This window comes from Polyodon spathula, chromosome 15 (assembly GCF_017654505.1).
Source record: "Polyodon spathula isolate WHYD16114869_AA chromosome 15, ASM1765450v1, whole genome shotgun sequence".
NCBI classification, from domain to species: Eukaryota; Metazoa; Chordata; class Actinopteri; order Acipenseriformes; family Polyodontidae; genus Polyodon; species Polyodon spathula.
The window spans coordinates 3,384,772-3,401,442 of NC_054548.1; the positions used below are offsets into that span (position 1 = coordinate 3,384,772).

The window sequence follows — 16,671 nt, forward strand, 5'->3', positions numbered from 1 at the left end:
CTGTGAGGAGCCCTGCCTATTGTGTTATATTGTGCAGCTTGTCTGAAAAGGGAGCCCAATTCATACTGAGCTTATTCAACACGATTGACACTGAAGTGAGTAGGTCTGGAGAGATAATGAAGGGTTGTCATTGGGATTGTTTTGACAGAGATGCTCCCCTTGTTAGTAATGTTTGTTCTGCATGACTGATGATGGAGACTGTTGGACATGTTGATTTGTCATGTCATACAATGACTTTGGTAGAAGTGGGAGTGTAACAGTGCAGGCACAGTGCTGGAATATCATGCCTATCCCTGTTGACAATAATACAGATACAAATCTGTATCTCCCATTCCCATCAAAGCATGCAGTCAGGTCTAAATCCAGGACAGCGGCATGCAGGGCATTTGTTTTTATTTTTAGGAATAGACGAGGACAACATTTCCAGTTTGCAGACAATATTCATTAAATTAATTATTCAGAGCTTCTATTCTTTGGTATGAATGCTCTGTACATTTCTGTTTATTTCAATGCACTTTCTACATGTTGATGGCACAGTAACAGGCATGATCCACACTTCCTTTTTATTGACATTTAAAATGCAGGACTGTTATAAGCAAGGGTTTTGGCGTCTTGTTTCTATTCTCATTCTCATTGTAACACTTTCTTTTGGCACACAGTAATTTGGATGTAATGTGCATTTGTATGTATATTTGGGAGGTAATGGCCCATAAAGAGTGGTCAACCCCCCCAGTGACCTTTCCGAGGTTGGCAGGTTTGGGCATAAAGCACTGGAACGCTGTTTTGATTTCGCTGGCTAGCTGCGGGCAGCCGAAGCCTGTAGCACCAGGCAATGGAGAGGCATTGGAGCAGCTTTAATGGACTGTCTGAGAACAACAGGGTGCCGAAAACACCAGCTGCTCCAAATCTCCTTTGAAACCCACAAAGTATTAGATTAGTATTAGATTAGCTTTTTGATTTTGAAGCATCGGTCACAATGCTGAGCTCGCTGAGGCAGAATGAACAGGTCAGAAGTTTGAGGATCCCAGATGATAGGTTTTCAGTTGGTGGGAGACAGACCCTTTTGAACTGTGCTTGTACGAGGAACTTCCTGAGTCTGAAAACTTCACATTGTATCTTTGGCAGCTGAAATAAAGGATGCGTTGGCATGATAAGTGACAGGTAAAGTTAAGGGTCAGATGGAGGAAGGAAAGCATAGAAATATGTGAGCTATCTGCTTTAACATTCTTAAAAGCAATTCAATGTGTGTAGTTTACCTTGCACAGTTTTGTTATGCATTTTACAAGCATGTTACATGTAGATACACTATCAAGACAGGTAGACGAACACGCTGCACACAAGGGTCTCCGTTTCATTAACGAGGACCCTCCTCTGCAGAGAGTTTGTCTGTCTGTCTGTGAACACAAACTTGAAGATTAGTGCCTTGAATTAGCACTAGTCTTCACTGAACTTGTATGATACACTGCCAGCCCCCTCCTGTATCATACACTGCCAGCCCCTCGTATCAGTTTTCAAGTGTAGTGTGATTATTATGCGACTGTGATGATCCTGTACAAAGTGTGTTTACTTGGTAATAATTCAAATTGCTTCTGCAATAAGTGAAGTAATTACTTCAATCCCTTCCCTAGCATACACTAGTAGGATTCCAGTCTGAGATGAGAAAGCTGGATTTTCAGTTGACAGGGTTGTTCAGTGCAGCAGTCCTGGGATATAAATCCTTGTTGTATTTCAGCCTCACAGGATTGTGCTCGCCCTCAATAAAGCCATTCTGGAGGCTTCAAGCCCAGTGAACATGTCACCACAATGCACCCACTGAGCATGGGAACGAGTGGAGAGGATTGGAAGGCAATGCTAGAGAATTGTACATTGCTGCTCTGATCGTTAGTGGTTTGGAAATGAGTGTGAGAACCCTTCCACTGTCTAACTTCTACATTGTGAGCGTTCAGATATGTGCCTTTGAGTGCCAGCCTTAACACTTTGACAGAAATCTGTGTTTTTGCACATTAATAAGCAGTGTTTCCTTACTTCACCTTTTCTCTCCCTTTTAGCTACAACTCCAACATGATCCAATTCATCAAGGGTGGAGCAAATGGAAACACGTTCACAGAGAAATCGCCATTACTCAAGCTTTCTTCTCAAGATAATGGGTAGGTAGCTGTTTTTCACATTTGGTTGTTTTGCAGATTAAAACGATTTCAGTTTTTAAACATGTACAGTATTTTGGGATTTAGAGCAGTAGCCCCTCCCCTTCTCATCTCTTTACTCCCCCTCTCCAGTAACCCCTCCCTTTTGCGTATCTCTTTACTCCCCCTCTCCAGTAACTCCTCCCCTTCTTGTATCTCTACTCCACTGTTCCAGCAGCCCCTGCCCTTCTCGTATTTCTTTACTCTGCCTCTCGCGATGCTCTCTGGATAATTCTGTTGGTTACTAAACCCTGGTCACACGCAAGTTTGTGTCGGTCGCTTTCGTGATTGTTTTTATTTGTTTTTATGCAAATGGTGTGTCGGGTAGGTGCTCCCTTATGACATCAACCACATCACATAGAGATTCTCAATATCTGTATGGGTGACATCACCAGCTGAAAATTCTGAGACCGCTGCAAAATGTTTCTCTCTTAATTGAAAGTGCCAGTGGATTACATAAAGGTTTGCTATGATTGGAAAACCTCTATCTGGTTTTATGTAACTTAGTAAATTCTTAGTTAAACAGTATTATACAAACATTGATTGAGGCTAAGAGGGGCCGAACAAAAAATTGAGGGGGCCACACCCCACTTTGTGCAGGCATGCATAAAATACATTTGAATCATTTTATGTGTCAGATTGGTGAACCTGTGTGAACAGTAGACATTAAAACATGTGCTGTGTGTATTTTAACCTCAAAGGATAGCAAGGAAGTGAAATTGTCAAGATATATTTTAACCAGCATGCATGATTTATTTAAACACGGAAAAATTATTTTGAGCAGTAGAAAAGAACCCTACCTCAGCAATTTCACTGGGGGGGGGGGGGGCAGGGCTAAGGGACAATTTGGGGAGGCTTCAGGCCCCCCAAGCCCTCCCCTGCCGCCGCCCCTGGACACAATGTATTTTTGGTCATGTGACAATGTATACACTATTTGGGTTGCAAGTTTCAATATACTTTTTCTTTTTTTTAATAGTCGTATTGTAGGTTGGCAAACATCTGTCTCTGTTTGTCAGTAGACATGATCAGTTCGCTTCTCCCAGTATCCCCTCATAAACCTATAACTCAGCAGACTTTGGTCAGTTCACTTCTCCCAGTATCTCTTTGTAGACCTGGAGAACAATGTTTTCAACCGATTTCCCTAAAAATTGGTTAGTCTGTATTTATCCAAAACAATTTTAAATATGTAGCTTTATTCTTGACCAAACCCCTGTACGTTTACAGGGGGTATAATGTGGTTTATGAGCACAAGTGTTATAAAGTGTAATTTTGTATTTAGGCACAATGACTACACTTCACATGTATTTATTAAAGTAATTAATAGTATGTGAGCACGGGGTTGCACAAATTAGTTCACGTGCTGGGATTCAAGTGAATAATTAATTAGTAATTGAATCCCAGCACAACAGTATATATTGATGCACATTTGACTGACTCTGGGTTGTGTATTCGTAAGTGGGGAACGGGCGAGAGAGAGGAGAGAATTCTTATAGATAAAAACAAGTGCTACTCGTGCGGGAGGACTTGCACGATACTTGTTTGGTTCGTCCACTTTGTGTCTGTCTATTCACTTTGGCCAACATGCCGTTTTGTTTGTTCAGTCAGTGTTTTCTGTTTTGTACAACCTTTTTATTTTGAGATAAACCGGCGCAAGCAAGCTCCTTCAACATTTCGCTGATCCTGTCTGTGTAATTCATTTCCTGGTTCTGACGTCACCTCTCGGCCACAGTGTTATACAGTCTGTATTTTCTAAGAATGCTGACCTGAAGAAACGAAACAAAAATAGACAAGTTTTCCCGTAGATGCTATGGGATAATTTAGAAGAGATTAATTGGAAGGTTTAACAAACAAACAAGCAAATCGCCTAACCTGAGACACTTTAAACACAGGGTTCCGTGTAGAAGACCATAAAGTCCTGACTTCGGTCTTTAAAAATACAAACCCAAAGTTGAATGATTATGAACAGGGTTGTCACCCTTCTATATTATTATTTTTTCAATCCAGCCTCACAAGCTTGAATTTTTCATGTGCAGTACATTGTGTTTGCCGGACAAGACAAAAATAAAGTTTTGTACAAGAAGTGAAATCTAGTTTACATAAATAAAGTAGCTTTTCTCATTTCAAACATGCCTGGGTTACAATTCCAAGGGCTGTAATTCTGAATACTGGCCAGAAATTGAGAAACTCTGTGTAGGACAAAATCAAGGCTTATTTCTCCCCTTATTATGATCAAATCCAAATGCAGAAACTTGCAGTGCCTTCCTGTTCCCAGTTACATTTTAATCTGTTTAGCTCAGTGAAGTTGTTGTTTTCGTAAATATGCAAAAATGTTACAGAAGAAAGCATAAAATGTGTTTAACAAAGCAGTAGGGGGCGCTGTGCGCTTAAAGAATACTCTTTAAAACAGCAGGGGGTGCTGTGCACAAAGAATACTCTTTAGACAAAGCGTGTGCTGTAGGTGGCAGGTTTTTCTGTACCTCTGTATATGCATTTATTACAGTGCATTTGGTCCCGAAAGAGTTAGTGTAGAGTTCTGAAAAGCTGTGTTAGTTTTTTTTTTGTGTTTGTTTTTATGGTAGGGACTGGCAACTGTGAAATTTAAGGAAAATAAAATTCTGTAAAGCTTCATCTTCAGAAATATCCATGGGTCACAGGTAATTCAAGCTACGCTTTTGTAAACAGTTTTGCACTGTTGCTCCATAAATCATACTTTCCTGATGTACGTTTGTTCTTTCAGCTTCACACCCGACGCCTCTCTCATACTATGCTTTTCATGAGATATCTTCATCTGAGCTACAATTGATTATAATATCTGTCCTATCAATTCTTCTGCTTTGTAAAACAATAACATTCTGTCCCTTCTGTGACCCTTTGATATGACAGTCATCTATTTTAATCTCCGATCGTTTACCAGTGTGTACCTCATAGGTCTTGGTCTAAACGCTGACACATCTGACTGAATAGTGTGTTTTATTATTTATAAATGCAATTGCATGCTAACACACTTTCACAATATGAAATAGAAAATAACCCAGCAGAACCCAAGGCGAACTTGAAGAATCATGTGAGTTCTGCACACATCAGTAAAACTGTCCCACCCACAAGCTGGATAGCAAGCGTGTACTTTGTTTCTCTGAAGTTGCAGGTCCTGTAGATGTCTGTGAATAAATGATTATATAAAAATGTTGGTGATTTAATAGCTTGAACCTGGGTGTTAGCAGTTGTGTAACTGGATTAGCAAATGTACTGACTCTTAATTGAGCGTGTTTATGAGAGAGCATGAGATTGTAGAGGCTTGGGTTGTACTAAAGTTGACATTCGCTGGCAGCATCCAAAAGACTATAAAATGAATTGACAGGGAACAAATGCTTGGAGTCTGGGAGCTTGATGATGGACTGACCTAGCTATAGAGAAAGATGTGTTCACTTTAACCACTGACAGGTCTGCTGTGGAGAGGACACACACCAGGGTCTTTGCCAGAAGTACGGTTTTTCATTCCAGCAATGACTTAATTAGTGTTCACTTTTGATTCTCCACAAAACTAGCACATTACCTGCTTACTGAATTTCCCAACCTGTATATGTGTCCAGCTGCTCACATTAAACTTTTCTCAATCACTCTTAAAGGAGTGCTAACAAATTGGAATGTAAGTTTCAATCTTAAACTGAGGAAACGCAAAGCCTTTTTATGGCATGGAACTTGGTTTCAGGCCACTGCACGGCACACCAGGGGAGACTTGGGGTTTGATTTTAAATGACTGGTCTAGCCTGTACTGTATGCTGTACCGAATATTGTAAATGACTGGTCTAGCATGTACTGTACCAAATACTGTAAATTATTGGTCTAGCCTGTACTGTATACTGTAAACAACTGGTCTAGCATGTATTGTATACTGTACCAAATACTGTAAACAACTGATCTAGCATGTACTGTAAACCACTGATCTAGCCCTTACTGTGCACTGTACCAAACACTGTAAATGTTCATAATTGAAAGGTGAGTAAGGAATGAAGATCTCAGTAATGGACAGCGAATGTCGATGTTCAGACAAAGTCTAGTGGGAGCTGGTGGAAAGCCTTGTTGTTGCTTTGGACCCCTTCTGATTCCTGGTGCTTGTGTTTTAATCCTCAGATACAGTGCTGATCCAGCAGTGGAGCAGGAGGAATACGAGCTGGAGTAAAGCACTGCAGCTGTGCTTGTGTTTTGAAGCCTTTGCATACTTTGAAATGATATTAAATAGCTGGCAGTTGACAAGTGTAAATAGTGTTATGAGCTTGTGGTTTATTGTGGATTACAGGACAAAAGATCGCCCGCTGACCTTGTTGTTGATTGTGCTGTACAATGCATTGAGCTCTTTCATTCTTGAAATGCTGTGCAATGCTGAAGGTCTTTTCATTCTTGTAAGGCTGTGCAATGCGTTGAGCTCTTTCATTCTTGTAAGGCTGTGCAATGTGTTGAGCTTTTTCATTCTTGTAAGGCTGTGCAATGTGTGAAGGTCTTTTTGCTTGTTTTTATTCTGCAGTGTTCAGTACATGGCGCTTCATGTCCCAGACTATACTGATGGTGAGGAATCATGGGAAAGCAGTTCCGCTGAGCTTGAGAAAAGATGTCGCCTGGGAAGTGAGGTGACCAGTCTCTCCAGATCTACCGCCTCTGAGAGATGTGATCTGCTGGACTCCCTCCATTGGAACTTCACTCTTTCCAGCAGCTTAAGGTAAGGGTTCAATTGCTGCTCTGAGATGTGAGCCTATGAACAGTAATGCAAGAACACACATCCCAGCTTCTATTTGAACCGCCTTTCAGCCTGACCGTACCTGCCAGCATGTTCTTGGGAGTATTGTCACAAAGCTTGTGAGCCAATTATTCAATGGTGTGATTACGAGACGAAGCACAAGATGGAGCAAAACAAAAACTTGTTAGACATAAAAAATACATACTGTAGCGATATAAAAAAAAAATACATACTGTAGTGATATAAGAAATTCAGATCCTTTGTCTTTACTCTAATAATGCATGACGGCAGCATTGGTTATGATCCATGTGAAATATATCTGAGTTTGAGCCTATAGAAGCAGTATGGGATAGACAGATCAAACGCCAGGGACTGGAATGGAGGAAGGTGTGCAACTACTGGGTTTTTGCCCAGCTACTGGTGCCATTTACTCACCAGATTGCTTGTTGCACTGAATAAGTGGTGGAAGTCATACCATTTACTCTGCAGGTGTCTTGTTACAATGATGGAAATCGTACACCTCAAATAACTTTTGAATAGAAAGTGTGAATCCTGAAAAATGGCCATAGCAAACTGTATATGTCCAGAATATGGGATATCTGGGTGTATACAGATGTATTGATTTAATGACTTACTGAGGGCAGTAGTAGAGAGAAGCGTATCATTTGGTGGATGGTAAAGTTTGATACAAATTGATATTCAACAATGTCATACTTTCATGTGCATCCTCCACATGCTGTTACTATAATATATACAGTACTGTGCAAAAGTTTTAGGCAGGTGTGAAAAAATGCTTTAAAGTAAGAATGCTTTAAAAAAGACATGTTAATAGATTATATTTATTAATTAACTAAATGCAAAATGAGTGAACAGAAGAAAAATCTACATCAAATCCATATTTGGTGTGACCACCCTTTGCCTTCAAAACAGCATCAATTCTTCTAGGTACACTTGCACAAAGTCAGGGATTTTGTAGGCATATAGTCAGGTGTATGATTAAACAATTATACCAAACAGGTGCTAATGATCATCAATTCAATATGTAGGTTGAAACACAATCATTAACTGAAACAGAAACAGCTGTGTAGGAGGAATAAAACTGGGTGAGGAACAGCCAAACTCAGCTAACAAGATGAGGTTGCTGAAGACAGTTTACTGTCAAAAGTCATACACCATGGCAAGACTGAGCACAGCAACAAGACACAAGGTAGTTATACTGCATCAGCAAGGTCTCTCCCGGGCAGAAATTTCAAGGCAGACAAGGGTTTCCAGATGTGCTGTCCAAGCTATTTTGAAGAAGCACAAAGAAACGGGTAACGTTGGGGACCGTAGACGCAGTGGTCGGCCAAGGAAACTTACTGCAGCAGATGAAAGACACATCATGCTTACTTCCCTTTGCAATCGGAAGATGTCCAGCAGTGCCATCAGCTCAGAATTGGCAGAAAACAGTGGGACCCTGGTACACTCATCTACTTTCTGGAAAAGTTTGGTCAGAAGTGGCCTTCATGGAAGACTTGTGGCCAAAAAGCCATACCTCCGACGTGGAAACAAGGCCAAGCCACTCAACTATGCACGAAAACACAGGAACTGGGGTGCAGAAAAATGGCAGCAGGTGCTCTGTACTGATGAGCCAAAATTTGAAATATTTGGCTGTAGCAGAAGGCAGTTTGTTCGCCGAAGGGCTGGAGAGCGGTACACGAATGAATGTCTACAGGTGAAGCATGGTGGAGGTTTCTTGCAAGTTTGGGGGTGCATTTCTGCAAATGGAGTTGGAGGTTTGGTCAAAATTGATGGTCTCCTCAATGCTGAGAAATACAGGCAGATACTTATCCATCATGCAATACCATCAGGGAGGCATCTGATTGGCCCCAAATTTATTAGGCAGCATGACAACGACCCCAAACATACAGCAAAAGTCATTAAGAACTATCTTCAGCGTAAAGAAGAACAAGGAGTCCTGGAAGTGATGGTATGGCCACCACAGAGCCCTGATTTCAACATCGAGTCTGTCTGGGATTACATGGAGAGAGAAGCAACTGAGGCTGCCTAAATCCACAGAAGAACTGTGGTTAGTTCTCCAAGATGTTTGGGCTAACCTACCCTACCGAGTTCCTTCAAAAATTGTGTGCAAGTGTACCTAGAAGAATTGATGCTGTTTTGAAGGCAAAGGGTGGTCACACCAAATATGGATTTGATGTAGATTTTTCTTCTGTTCACTCACTTTGCATTTTGTTAATTGATAAATATAAACTATTAAAATGTCTATTTTTGAAAGCATTCTTACTTTACAACATTTTTTCATACCTGCCTAAAACTTTTTCGCACAGTACTGTATATATACACCCTTAACTGAACTTGTTTGTAGTCGGCTCCCATGTTTCTTCTCGGGTCTCTTTGATGTGTGTTCCCAACACCTTTCACCGTGCAGAGCTTGTGATTAAAAGGAAGAGAAGGAGAAAAGAGTGCAGTGTAACAGCGAAATGGAGTGGCGTGTGAGTGCAGGGGAGAGATCTAGCAGCATCAGTTAATGTGCCTGTCTGTGGAGTTATTGTTCTCTTGAAGGCTGGGGCTGTTTTTTCTTTAGTGCAGCTGGACGCTGGCTAACAGCTTTTTGAAAAGCCATGTGCCTGTAATATTTGGCATCAAAGCTTTTAGCCTTCTGGGAATAGTACACCTATATATAGATGGGTTGTAAATGTGTTTGAAATCAAGATATTTCTTACAGCTTTTAGCGTGGAGATGTTACTTCTACTGAACCATGGTGCTCATGTGTAAATGAAATCCTCCTTTTGAAAATGTTTGTAAGTGGTCAGCGCTTGGTGTTTTGATTTATTTCTTGTAAAAACCCAACAAGCCTCACTTTTTATAAACTTTTTTTTTTTTCTCTTCCAGATACTGCTTAAGAGTTCTGAAGATCTCTACGATTTTCATCATTGTAATGATCTGCACGGTAAGCTCCACCTTTTTCAGCTTTTGTATGTTTTTTGTTGTTTTGTTTTGTTTAGTTTGGCTTTTGCATTCTTTAGTAACCCCAGTCCATTAAGGGCATTTAACATTGGTGCCCTTATTTCACTTGTCTGATCGCAATGTTTTTAGTAATAATAAAGGCTGTTCTTTTCTTAGTAATAATAAAGACCTGTTCTTTTTGTAATAGTAAAGGCTGTTCTTTTTGTAGTAATAATAAAGACCTGTTCTTTTCATAGTAATAATAAAGGCTGTTCTTTTTCATAGTAATAATAAAGACCTGTTCTTTTTGTAATAGTAAAGGCTGTTCTTTTTGTAGTCCATAATAAAGGCCTGTTCTTTTCATAGTAATAATAAAGGCCTGTTCTTTTCTATTTCTATGTCCATGTTGCAGTTTTTTTTTAGCACGAATCCTGACCATGAAAACCCTTGGCAAATGCTGTCCGTTTCATCTGTGGAAAGCTTCGGTATCCTTTCTTCCTGATTTATTTCAGAGGTGTCGGTTATTCACTAGATTATTCCTATGGTGGCTCAGTATGTGTTTCGCTGTGGATCTGATAAAGCCTTCTTCTTTTCAGAGGGCCTGAGAAGAGTGACAACTTGAATATGCTCCTGCTGACTTGGCTAGCTTCAAGAGCAGTGCAGTGTGTGGAGATTTGCAAAGGGGTCATTCCTTTAGCTTAAACAAACTCTATTAATAGCACATCCCATTGACTCTACCTACATAGATCAGTTCATTCAGGAGGGCAGGTTTGTCTTCAATGTCAACGAACGTGAAAAGCAACAATCAGCATAGTTTAAAATATATATAGATATTAACAAAGACCTTACTTATTTTACATTGGTCTCTAGCAAATAGACAAGTACAGGTTTAGTAAAACATTGTGTTAACACTGCTAATTGTAAAGATTACTGACCTGTCATAGGGGATCCATGTGTAGTCTATCGGTAGATCCCAGGTGGTCCCCCATATTGGGCTACTGCATCTGCCCATTCCTACACCCCCTAAAGGACTCGGATTCCAAAACTGCACTGTTACACTATTAAGGCAAAAGGCATGAGTCAATATTGATTACTTTAATGGTAAAGCACAATTAAAAGCTTATTTTCAAAGCCTGCCAACTAAAATTCTCTTAACAATTGTTGTGAATACAATGCAAACTTTCAATCTTTAAACTTATACAGATGTAGTTTACTAAACTCAAAATCTGACTAATCGCAAAGACATTGAAAAAGAACACAGTTTTGTCATAGTAAACCAAGACACTGTTTCTGTTTTGTGCTAGATATAGTTTATTGTTGCATTTTTGACAGTAACCTCAGAGGTATCTCAATGCCACTTTGACATGCATAGAAAAAAATATGTGGCTACAAAAGCTCTGTGACAATATGGCATCTTATTGTATTCTACAGATTAGGAGATACGTTATTGTTGTTTATTTGAACCAGCAATGAAAGTGGTTCAAATGAAATGATTTGCATTCCTGCTGAATATCTTTGTCATTGACTTGTAAATGTAAAATGCTTTGAAGTGCATTCCGATGAAGGAAAGCAGTGTGTTGGGGGCTGGTGTATTGTTTAACTTAATTAACCAGAAGGTCACATTCTCAGCATGTCTTCTGTGACTTGTTAGAATCTGTAGCTTCTCCATCAAGCCTCATATAAAAGTTGTTGTGCAGAGTCTGCGTTGGAGCAATGACATGTCTATTCACAGCCTGCAGAGGAAGCACGGGGAAAGGCCGGGTGATAAGGTGGGCGGATTGTGCAGCAGAGGATGACAAACAGGAATGACAGGCTGAAGATGTTAAACCCAGTACTCTCTTAATATAATACCCCAGGAAAGAGCTACACATTAACTTTAAACCAAAATAATTATCTTCACCCTGCCTAAAAAAGAAAAAAAGAAAAGCCTGCTATTTGTACATTGTTTAATTCAAAGTGAAATGCCAGTCATGGAGTTTGAATTGGAATACCCGCCTAAGGCTTGAAGCATTGGGAGGATGTGATTTGTTGGACACTGCAGGCTCACAGGAAATGCAGGGTCAGCACACTAATGAATGTAGGTTAGCAGGCTAATTGAATGTTCTTTTCTTGAAGGCCAGTCTGCTCTCCTAATTGAGTTGCTCAGTATGAATTCGGGATCTAGTGGTTTGCAAGAGGTGAGAGGCAGGGTTTGATGATCTTCAGTTGTATGTCCTGATGAATTTAATCAAAAAAACACGAAGGAATGGAATAGGACATGTCCAAGCTGCTGGAAGGCTTAACTTATATACAGGCTAATTTCATTTATCAACAAGTCGTGTGTTAAATGCAAAGCAAAGTCAGACAGACAGAAAATTCCCAGAAGAAAGCTGCTGCATTAGAGATGCAATAGCTAGGCTTGAGCATGGCTATAGCTAATGGTGCTGTGGGTCCTGCTCGTGGAGTTTCGAAAGCAGCAGATGTTGGAGCAAACATAAAGGGCTGGTTCCTATTTCTGTCACAGACGAATGTGATACATCAGGCATAGACAGCTATAAAGGCTGTGCAGCTTCACTCCGATCATGCAGCAAATGTTGACATTTTTCAACATTATCGACCCTGTGTGATTTTAAGTTGCAAACGCACGAGAAAAGGCTGTACGACTTTCCAAAAAAGACGCATGTTGCAAGTGTGGATGACGTTACTTCGATCAGTCGCACAGAAATTGTCGGAGTCTGAAGCAACCTGCCCACGTTTGCATACCTTGCTTTTGTGCAGTTTGTTGTACAGTCCACTTCCTGGGTCATTCTGTCTGGAGAGTGAAGTGTCCCCACCCCTTCAAAGCCTTTATTCCTGTCATTAACTAACCAGTTTCTCCTCCCAATGACTGGCAGACTTTGACCCGAAGAAGTGAATCCTGGTAAGTGCAAGTTTAACAGAATATGTGAAAGTAAGGTATGCAAACTGAGATGTCATTTAGCTTTATGGCATAATATTAATCAGTCAAGGTATGGGTATAATAAAATGAATTTTGCCTTCAAAACCCCAAATTACTACAAACGTAATTCAACAAACATTCTGATCCTTACTTTGCATAATTTGGCATCGTTAATGAATCTGAATTGAGACCTGCATGCACCTGAGCTGGTTTGTATCATGTTTTAGTTACAATAGGAGCGTAACTTGGAGTACGGGTAGTTTCAGAATTGAGTCCCATATTTGTTGAAACATTTTCCCGGATGCTCACAAGATTGATACTAAACTATTGACTTTGTGATTCCCGTGTTCTTGCACAAAGAAGCTGCTTGATTGCACCTCACTTCATGTGCTAGTTCTTGCTGAGTGCTTTTTCTTAACAGAGCAACCCAGCTGTGAATCTTACAGATTTTGGAGATCACACTCTTTTAAAACTACAAGTCCGAGGACCGTTTGTGGACAGCGTGGCTGACAGGGAGACAGAAGAATACATAGTCATCCAAGCTGAACAGCTGGAAGACGCTGGTGTGAGGAGAAGACGTCCACAGCAGGTTTGCAATGATTTCTTCAGATGATTAATTTGTTTTCTCTTCTCTGGCCTGTGGTGATCAATGTTCATAAACACACTCCTGAAATACATGGTGCTGAAGCCCCCTGTCAGTGCCTATGCCGGGGCAATATCACTGATTTTGTCGTCTTTATTGTCGGCTTCACACTTGAAGCTAGTGTATACTTTTAGACGTGAATACACAATATGACTGGAGCTAATATACAAAAAGGGGAACCGGTATGTCATATTGTGTACCAGGCCTGTACAAAATACACTGAAACACTTGCCATTGCTAGCACACTGTCACATGCAATAACAGATCATTGTATAAATGAAGGCCGTTTGTAAATTGGAGTAAGACGTAAGGGTGAGTATGTAACTACATTTGAAGGTAACACTTTACATTGTATCTCCAATTACGGTGATTTACATAGTAGTTACTTAGTAAATACATGTGTACTTACACACAATTACAATGTTATTATGCATAGTTACAATGTACTTAACGTGTAAATCGTTTTGCATGGTCTATGCAAATACACAATTGTCAGAAAACAGTTAGGATTATGTAGTGTGAAACAAATTGCGCATTGAGTACATTGTAACAATACATTGTAATCGTGTGTAAGTACACATGTATTTAAGTAATACTATGTAAATACACAGCAATTAGACACTTAGTGCTCCCCATATTTATATGTTGAGTGGTTCTCATTGTAATTACTTTATGTATTTATTGATTTATTTATTTTGACTTTGGTATAGTCAGGGCAGCACGGTGGCATGGTGGTTAGCGCTGCTGCCTTACAGCGCCAGGGTCCTGGGTTCAATTACGGCCTACGATTACGGGTCTGGATTTGTGGAGTTTGCATGTTCTCCCTGTGTCTGCATGGATTTTCTCCCACAGTCCAAAGACATGCTGTTCTGGTTGCTTTGGTCTTTCTAAATTGCCCTGTGAGTGTGTGTGGTGCCCTGCGATGGACTGGCACCCTGTTCAAGGTATAGTCCCGCCTTGCAGCCTGCGTCTGCTGGGTTAGGCTCTGACTCAACGCGACCCTGTAAAGGGTTAAGCAGTAAATGGTAGTGGATGGATGGTACAGTCAACTGTCAGCCATAGAGCTACCTAACTTCTGTGCATCAAGTTTCTTTTTTTTTTTTGTTCCTGACAGTACACAGAGCTGTCACTAGATGGCGATGGCTCCTGCAGTATAAAAAACACATGCATATATCTGTGAACCAGTCCTGACGAGCAGCTTATGAACTTGGGTGGAAGAACTTGTAGCTGCTCCATCAAAAACACACGTAATTGTAGTCCTTGCAATACGTACGAATACAAATGATTGAAAACGTCATAACAAGGCAATGGGAAATACAAACTCTTAACACATTATTTAAAGATGTCTACTCTTTTAAATGATCCATGCACAATTCCAGAGGAATTCCAGTCCGGGTCTTTATTTCAACCAGGCCAACAGGTTCATTTAATGAATCTGGGAGCTGGTTGAAATAAAGACCTGGACTGGAATTCCCTTTCCTCCGAGCGGATCCTCACCTGGATGTCGCTGAATCAGTATGTGTTGCTGTTTGTCCTCTTGTATCCCCACCTCTCGCTGAACTTGTGTGCATGTCAGGTCAGCCCCTCTTTCAGAGGCCATGGGTAACACTTTATAAGAAGTGTCAGTGATTGAAGTCCAATTCCTGATCCACTAACACATTTTCTCTTGACTTCATATGAAGTAATAACACACTACATTTCACAAACTTGTCAAGCTCATATTGGTGACAGATGAAATGATTCTTAAACATTTTCAGACCTGTCCTTTAGCGTACCATGTTTATTTTTTGCCAGTTCCTGGTCTAGTCTCGTATAGTTTAGTTTCCACGATAAGGAGCATGCAATGGTTATCAAATGTTTATTTAGGATTAATTAGGGTTCAGTGTAAAGTAACTTCCAAACCAGTTTTATTGCAAATTCAACAGGGAATTATAAGTTGGTTATTTATTAGAGCCACATGGCTGACATTATTAAGTCCTGTGTTGTCTTTGTTAGATGAAGTGACTCAAATGTCATTAACCCTTTCATGCATGAAACATTGAAAATAGATGAATTTTGCATCCTCTATATGCATCCGTCACAATATTAGGTCGCTGTGCATGAAGGGTTAAACTCAGAAGTCTTTCATTGACTTCTCTGTTGACAGAAGTGACTGAATTCCCATTACACAGAGCTGGAGTGGGTAGGCAATTAGTCGATTTTGTTAAGAACTGGTAGGCATTGTTACATTGCCACTGAAAGACACATTATTTAAATTTCTTGGTCAAAATGAACTGTAAGCCCTGAGGATGGAGAGATCTGGGATATAATGTGTGTGGTGTCAGCTTGTAATTGTTTCAGCACTTGCTACCATTTTCTTTTGATTGGTTCTGTCACCACGCAACTCTACACAGCGTGGACTTGAATACAGTGCAGAGCATATCCTGCAGGAAAGCACTCCCAGACACAATCTGAAATTCAAGTGTGTGGTGCTGTGCTTTGAAAAAAACACTCTCTGTTATAACTTTTATTTGTTTATTTATTTATTTATTTATTTGAAATTGCAAGACACATGCTTGGACAGATCTTGGCTAACTGACGTGTCTTTTAAAAACTGCAGGTAACGTACAACTGGACCATTCCATTACATCCCCAAAGAATGGAGCAAGTAACCAAGATGAGAACCTTTGAGATGCTGAACAGGTGTGTCTGCTCCATTACAATGTAGTGCCTCTGCTCAGTCTGAACAGGTATTGACCTTCGGCGACTTCGCTCGCGTCGCTCTGTGGATGCAGCTTTAGAATTGGGTATACGTAGAAGAGCAGTTCCACATTATCTTTGTTAGGCTATGCAAAGTTGTTTCTCAGCACAACAATACATTGCATATTCCTATTCCGTGTTACCAAAAGAGGATATATCTGCACTGAGAAAAACTGCCAATCATATTTCAACATGGGACACTGTATTGTGAACATTTGACAGATATCTCCTTTTGATATGAACTGAATTCAATAACATTAATACATTTACCTTAAACAAACTAATGTATTTAAGACTTTCAGCATTCTGTCATGCTTGCCAGGTTAATGGGGTCGGCAGTCCCCTGTCCAGGAAATGTAATAAGTCCTGGCCTGTGCCTACATGTTTATGCTTCTGACCTGTTCAGTCTTGGACTGCAGCAGTGCACAGCTGTACCATTCCACACAGTAGCTTTGGAAAGTTTACATTGCCACGTTGTGGTACCCTATTCCTGAAGTCTGACGCAGGGAAT

General features: G+C 40.3%; 1 protein-coding gene across 3 annotated transcripts in view; it reads left to right on the forward strand.

The window, feature by feature from the left end:
• Positions 1–16,671, forward strand: part of LOC121328181 (P protein-like) — a 115,505-nt gene that overhangs the window by 23,624 nt on the left and 75,210 nt on the right. For all 3 annotated transcript variants that reach the window (XM_041272741.1, XM_041272743.1, XM_041272742.1), the window contains exons 3-8: positions 2,049–2,147; positions 6,706–6,897; positions 9,808–9,865; positions 10,274–10,346; positions 13,210–13,367; positions 16,021–16,103. In XM_041272741.1, the coding sequence (XP_041128675.1) occupies positions 2,049–2,147; positions 6,706–6,897; positions 9,808–9,865; positions 10,274–10,346; positions 13,210–13,367; positions 16,021–16,103 (663 nt within the window). The remainder of the gene's footprint in view (positions 1–2,048; positions 2,148–6,705; positions 6,898–9,807; positions 9,866–10,273; positions 10,347–13,209; positions 13,368–16,020; positions 16,104–16,671) is intronic.